The sequence below is a fragment of the Schistocerca serialis genome, chromosome 9 (assembly GCF_023864345.2).
Source record: "Schistocerca serialis cubense isolate TAMUIC-IGC-003099 chromosome 9, iqSchSeri2.2, whole genome shotgun sequence".
NCBI classification, from domain to species: Eukaryota; Metazoa; Arthropoda; class Insecta; order Orthoptera; family Acrididae; genus Schistocerca; species Schistocerca serialis.
The window spans coordinates 214,809,097-214,815,906 of record NC_064646.1 but is presented as its reverse complement, the minus strand read 5'-3'; the positions used below and the strand labels follow the sequence as shown (position 1 = coordinate 214,815,906).

At 39.0% G+C, this 6,810-nt stretch overlaps 1 protein-coding gene across 2 annotated transcripts in view; it reads left to right on the top strand.

Annotated features, from left to right (window-relative positions):
- Positions 1-807: 807 nt before the first annotated feature.
- Positions 808-6,810, top strand: part of LOC126418648 (phospholipase DDHD1-like) — a 189,753-nt gene continuing 183,750 nt past the window's right edge. For both annotated transcript variants that reach the window (XM_050085520.1, XM_050085519.1), the window contains exon 1: positions 808-1,675. In XM_050085520.1, coding sequence (XP_049941477.1) covers positions 1,048-1,675 — 628 coding nt within the window. In that variant the 5' untranslated portion in view covers positions 808-1,047. The remainder of the gene's footprint in view (positions 1,676-6,810) is intronic.

The window sequence follows — 6,810 nt, the reverse complement described above, 5'->3', positions numbered from 1 at the left end:
CCCACGAGTCCTTATGACATCTAAACCAAACCAGGGGCCGAAGGCTCATGGATCCCAGATAAGCCCCCTTCAACAGGCCCTTGAAAAGTTGGCGTAGGAAGGAGCCATCCTCATTCCCATGGTCACACTACTGACCTGTTTGTATGTCTGACATTCGCCTTACAGCTACCTCTTAAAAAGTTCTAGCTTACACAGCCAAAGGTTTCTTAATTCCATGTTGTCCCGGATATGTACCACGTAGATCTATTCTGATGTAGACTTTCCATCACAATTAATTACACTTCTTTCCTCTACGAAAGAATGCCAATACCATCTTTACTACACAAGACATCTACAGTATCCTATAGTATTCCTTCATTAACACCGCGGTGGAGCGATAAGATACGATTATAATTGAATTCTATGTTGAAATGACGTTTTTTTTTTTTTTGTAATTGCTGACATATCTAGTCGCATGAATGTGCAGTCACGCGGTCTAAAACAAGATTGTTTCGAAAGTAATCTCTGGCATAACTGACGCGTGTCAAGAAGCGTTTCAGCGATCTTCCGTAGAATGCAAGCATACAAAAAATTAGCTTTACCGATGTAATTTATATGTTTTGTGGATTTTCACGGTTACGGGCGTTTGTGTCTCACGTAATCGTAAACTAAGGATGCATGTCTATGCGCTCTTGCAGAACTACCAAGTTTACATTCAACGATTCGGTCCACTAGGAACTGTCACACATACCTCAGGCAACAGCTGATGCTTCCAAAGATCTTACGCAAAGTTTGTCAGTACTTAGTAGTATTTTGCTTCTTGAAAGGTTGCTTTCTGAAGACTGTAGTAGTATTTTTATGAAAATTGTCTTATACTCGATTATTACGAAGTTGCTAGTGTTTATAGCTGAGAGTCACGAAATAATGCGCTATTTCATGAATCAGCTGTGGTTGTAGAAGTGTCATAACTTCATTCCAAACTGTATAGTATATGTTGTTGGAAATGTTGATGTAGGTAGCGGGTCCTGGTGCGAAGAGTGAAATACACATGTTCTAAATAGTTTACCGATGGATTTTTCTGGTGATCCAACAGGCAGCGAAAATACTGCCTTTGAGATAGATGAACAGTTGCGCAAACTGACAGTTAATAGTGACAATAGCTTTACATTTACCGAAACTCAGACACGCGAAGTGCTGCACGTAACACACAATGAAATCGTTTCAGAGTGCTTCAGTGATGCTCTTTCAGAACAGGCAGATACTGTTGACGGCGCCAATTTCAGTACATTGTCAACATGGGAATGCGTACCTCCTGAGTCGAAGAATCTGGACAGAGTTGTGGACGTTCTTTCGCCGGAAGAAGTTAGGTGGTTTTATAAAAGTGAAACTGAAAAGCGATGGTTAGAGTTTAGTGGATATGATTCTTTGCGAATAGAATATAAATATCAGGATGTGTTTCATAAGTGGCATAGTGCTCATTACCCAGAAGACAAGGAAAATGAGACGGAAGAGTCCAACGATACCGGTTGTGCCTTATTTTCAGAAAACGATAGCTTTAAACATGACGATTCAAGCAACAGTTTCGGCAAAGCCGATTCAAGCTTTACAACAGACTCTGAGCATAAAATCGTCGTCCGTGGTGGATTATATGAAGTAGATCTCCATGCTTGGAAGTGCAATTCCATTTATTGGCCAGGTACATAATTTCTTATGTGAATACATCTTGCTTGAAGGACTATGTTATTCATTAAAATGAAGTAGGAGAGGTAATGTAATATTAATTTGATACACATTTTAGGCATATTTTCAAGTCTGTCTGATGTGACTGCAGAATGTATCACCTTTTATCTCTGCATTTATAATGTGCATGTACTCACTATTGATTAAAATATTCATCTGCAGTGTGCTTGTTCAAGTTTCTGGAAGCAGAAAATGGCCATTACTTAAAACACACAGCAATATGTAATCAATTGTATCCTGTGTGATTTTTGCATCACACCAAACAAAGTATTTATCAGCATCTAAAAAAATTCTCAGATCCCCTTGCTTATCAGTAGTAGATTTTAATTAAAACCAAGAAGCTCTGAACAGTACTGAATTTGTTAAATTTGACGTCTTACAATGAATGAAATATTCTGTGTAACACTTAGCATGGGTGCAAATGATGCATTTAATAATTCAACAGCAGTGCTGTTGAGATTTTTAATTTAAAGTATTTGTTCCAACTGTAGCTTACATTATTCACATTTATATCACTTAAATGTTCTGTGTTGCTTAGTGTTGCATTTGTCATACAGTGATTAGCTGTGACAAGGCCTGTGTGTATGAAAAAAGGGGATTAGTTGTAGATGTATGTTTTGGTGTCTGTTTGGTATATAAAACTGTCTTGGACAACTGTTATTTTGCTGTTCTGTTTTCGGCTTTTGCAGTGTAACACACAATTGCTGAGGCTCTCTCAAGTGAGATTGAGTGATGACTAATTCTGATACACTAAAATTGTTGGACTGAACACTTACTCATCATTCTGAAGCAATGTTGTTGATGTTAGTTTAAGCCACCATATTGACATTAATTGTAATGAAACAGTCCCTTCTGATTTTATTGTCTGTTGGAGGAAGCCACCAAATGAGACTTAATTTTATTATGATTATCAGTCCCTGTTGTTGCTTCCCTCAGTAGTCACAATCATTTTCTGGAGACAGTGAACAGGTCCTCTGTTAAAAAATTGTAGAGCTTCAGTAACACCCCTGACATATGAGCTTGGAATCCTCACAACAGTTATGGTGACGAAGAATGCCTTATATGCTGCTTTAATTTTGTTTAATTTAAATAATGAATTTTAAGAGACCACTCACCAAAAAGCAGAAGTGCTGAGGCATTGATAGGGACACACAAAAAAAGAAGGAACACACACTCTCTCATTCCTACCTACCTACCTATAGCCTCTGCAATAAATGTTGGCATGTTGCCCGCTACCTAGTGTCCGACAGTGCTACTGGCAAGCAGTGTGCACTTAGAATCTTGAGAGGCCAGTTGAGGAGCTACTTGACTGAGATGTAGTGGCTCCAATCGTGAAAACTGACAACAGCCATGAGAGTAGTGTACTACTGGCCATAAGCCCCTCCATATACACATCAACTGATGCCTATTGGTTGTGGATGACATGGTCATCGGTTGGTACCATTGGTCTCTCCGAGGCCCGTACACACAGAGAGATGGGCTGTGGGCTATGTTGGGTAAGCTGGATACAGGGAGAAAGTGAAAGAGGCAAGAAGAGAGTTGGGCATGGGTAGCTAGTAGCTTTCAGGGAGGTAGCTGGTTTGTTGCCTAGGAATGTGGGAGGCCAGAAGGGAGGGGTATCAGGTGCTTGGGATAGACATGTGGGCACAGGTGTGAAAGCTGTCAGGGAGTGGCACACAATGAAGGTGATGTGGGGACATGAAATGGGAGGGGGTTATAGGACAGAGTAAGGGGAAACTTTGGGGTGTGGAAGATTTGGCAACAGGAGGTTAATGAAGATCGAGGTCAGGAGCGTTGTGGGAGTGAATGGTGTATTGCAAGGATAACTCATCTGCGTAGCTCAGAAAAGATGGTGACAGAGGGAATGATTTTGTCTGTACTCCTAATTTTTTTTTTTTTACTGTTGGCTGTCCCTGATAGTGTTACACAGGACAAAATTTCACCGATTAATAGATTACTTGATATAATTGCTTTATGTCAGCACTTCATTCATGTATTGAGCAGATGTTTGACAGAACAAATTGAACTTCATGAAAAGTCCTTCTTCCACTTTGCATCTGTAACACCTTATTGAATTTTATGGGATAGTGCGCTTAGGTATATCTTTCATGTTTTATTCATGGTCCAATTTTTGCTGTCTCCTTTTCAAGATGTATCGTATGAAGTTAAGTAAATTAATGGTGGATTGAAAAGGTAATAGAGATGTTGTTAAAGTAAAGGCATTTCTATGCTTTTAAAACCACTTAATAGCCTATTAATGAGAGATGCTTCAAGTCTGAGCAAACATATGATATGAAGTTACTGAATGAACTGGAATCCTGAAAATTCTGACACTCCAGAGCAGTGTTCTTGGAAGTTTTATTGAGGATATGTATCTGCTGTTGTATTCCAGGAGCTGGTGTACCATGTAGAGCAGAGAGCTTTTTGGTAAATACCTGTGGATGTAATGTTGTTCTGCTTTAATCAGTGGTTTCACTGATGAAATGAGAAATGTGGTAGCAGACTTCAGTATAACTTAGTTCAATGTTAGGTTAGACTGGAAGGTGATAGTATGGCTGAGAGTTGATAAAGACAAAGAATGTGTGATGAAAATAATCTGTTCCAGTTTCCCATTGCTCATTAATGTCTCAACTGGAAACTTCTATTTTCCCACTGTTGTCTGCAAATTTAAATATATTTGAATAAATTAAAAATAACAATGTCCTTGCCCAAAATCTGCACATTCCCACAGGTGTCCTGATTCAAAATACAATGATAGTTTGTTATGTAGCACTGATATATAACTACATTGTTGACAGACTCACTATCAAAGCTGATGGTTTGGATCATATTTATCATTACTTCTGCGGTCTCCGTGCTGCACCTCTGTTCTGTTCCAGTCACAAATGACTGCTGTGTTGTTGTCTGTATTCCCTACTCAGTCTTGCATAACCTATTCATGATACATCCACAAGTGATGTGCTGGATGGGTAATATCACTTTATCCACATCACTTTTCCTATGTATTACTCATCAAAGTATTCCTCTAGCAGTTTCTTTTCCTTGAAGTGAATATGAAATTAAATAAAATGTTATTAAATTTCATCAGTTGTTCCAACTTGATAAAACTACTAGCTTCTTCTTTCATAGATGATTAACAGATATTTAAATTGTACATTTTGATCACTTTGCACTAACTAGCTTTACTGTATAACTGTGTCAAGAGAAATCCCGCAAAACCCTAAACTTCACTCAATTCTTTTCGTACTCTGTTTGTATACATTGTGTCTGACTGCTACTGGATGTGTGCTAACCTCACTTCTACAATTACTGTGATTCTTGTAGTTATGGAGAAATTAATTTTTCATTGAAATTATCTGGCATGGAATTTGTTAAGAGTTGTTTAATGTATGTGTGATATTTTGTTGACCAAACACCAGCATGCAGTGTGCTTGATTGAGAGATAAAAGAACTACATATTTACTGGTGGGATGGAGAATAAAATAAATGTTTGTGTGCAGTCAGAAAATTATCTTGAACAGCATTTTAAGCAACTAACCAGAAAAGACTGTGTCTTTACCACATTAGTGTTTTTTAAAAAAAGAGAGTAACAGATTGCTCTATCTGTGATTCATCCAGTGTGATTAGAGAGAGTTATTACAGTTTTGGTGACGAGAAAGTCATGTTGGAAAGCACAGATAGTGAATCTTTATTATGTCATTTCTTTCAGTCTTCAAGGTCACTGTAATGCCTCAAAACACCATAGTAGCATATGTATACAACCACAGATATAATAGTTGCTATTCTGCTTCAAGTTTAAAAGATGTACTACTTTACTTCCTTTTTCCTGTCTGGAAACCAAATCATAGTCTTTCCACACGGTAGTGGGCCATGTGCAGAGCTTCTTTCTTGTCCAGCCACAAATCATCAAGGTTGCATCTGTAGGGACAGTTTGGACTGGCTAGGTGGTGTTCCATGTCTTGCACAGCACTTTATCATCGCCCTCATTACCATGACCCCATCTGATAATGTTTGTTTTCATGGGGCCACCCTTTTTCAGGTGCAGTTCTGGGTTGTCCATGTTTCCCAGTTTGTCGTGGAGCCACCAGGCATGACCTGTTTCGGTGGATAGTCAGGTGGTGGTTCTTCAATGGCCACATTTAAGAGTCTTCTATGGGACCTTGGCATCCAGACTTGCACTCAGTACCAAGAGAGAACGTCAGTTATCAGTGGTTTGTCTGAAGCTCTCTGTAAATTTGTGAGATGTTCTTCAGAAGTAGGAATACGAAAAAGCAGTAGCTCTGTAAAACTTTGGTGGGGGTGTGGATTTCATACATCCAGTTGTTATTTGACACGTTTCAGTAAGTCTTATGTTTCTTCATGCAGGTTGGCCCAGTTCATACTGGGCAGGCATATTCAGCCACAGAAAAGCATAGTGTTTGTGCAGTGGTTCTCAGGATAGTAGGTTTTCTTCCCATTTGCTATTTACAAGTTTTTGCAAAGTATTATTTCTGGAGAACACGTTCTGATATCTCTCTTCACAGTGGTGTCTATATGTCAGAGATCAGTCCACTGCCATACCCAGTTAGGTTGCTTTATCTGTGTGTTCCAGTGTGGTATTATTGCAGGAAACCTTGAGCTTTCACGTTACTTGCCAAGATCATAGATGGAAAGTGGTTACTTGAGTCTTCGAAGGATTAAGTCGGAGGAAGCTATTTTGATAATATTCTGACAAGTCCATGAGTGTTTTCTACAGCTTCTACTTCATGTCCTTGAAAACCCTCCCACGATCTGTATTTGCCAGGTCATCTGCTTATTGGAAATGGTTAGTATGATTAGGTGTTGGCTAGTCATTAGTGTATCGGTTAAAAAGTAAGGGGTCCAGAATGATTCTCTGGGTCAGTCCATTTCTTTGGTTTCACCATCGGCTTGTTTTGCCATTGAGAACCACACAAAACTGTCTGTTTTGTGGGAGAGGCTCGATGAGCTTGACAAATTGGTTATCTCCTAGTGTTTTGTAGAGTTTCTGGAAGAGAAACCTATGGTTGAATGAATTGCACGCGGAGCTGCAGTTGACTATTGGTAGTTTTTTAATCTTTTTATTTTCATATC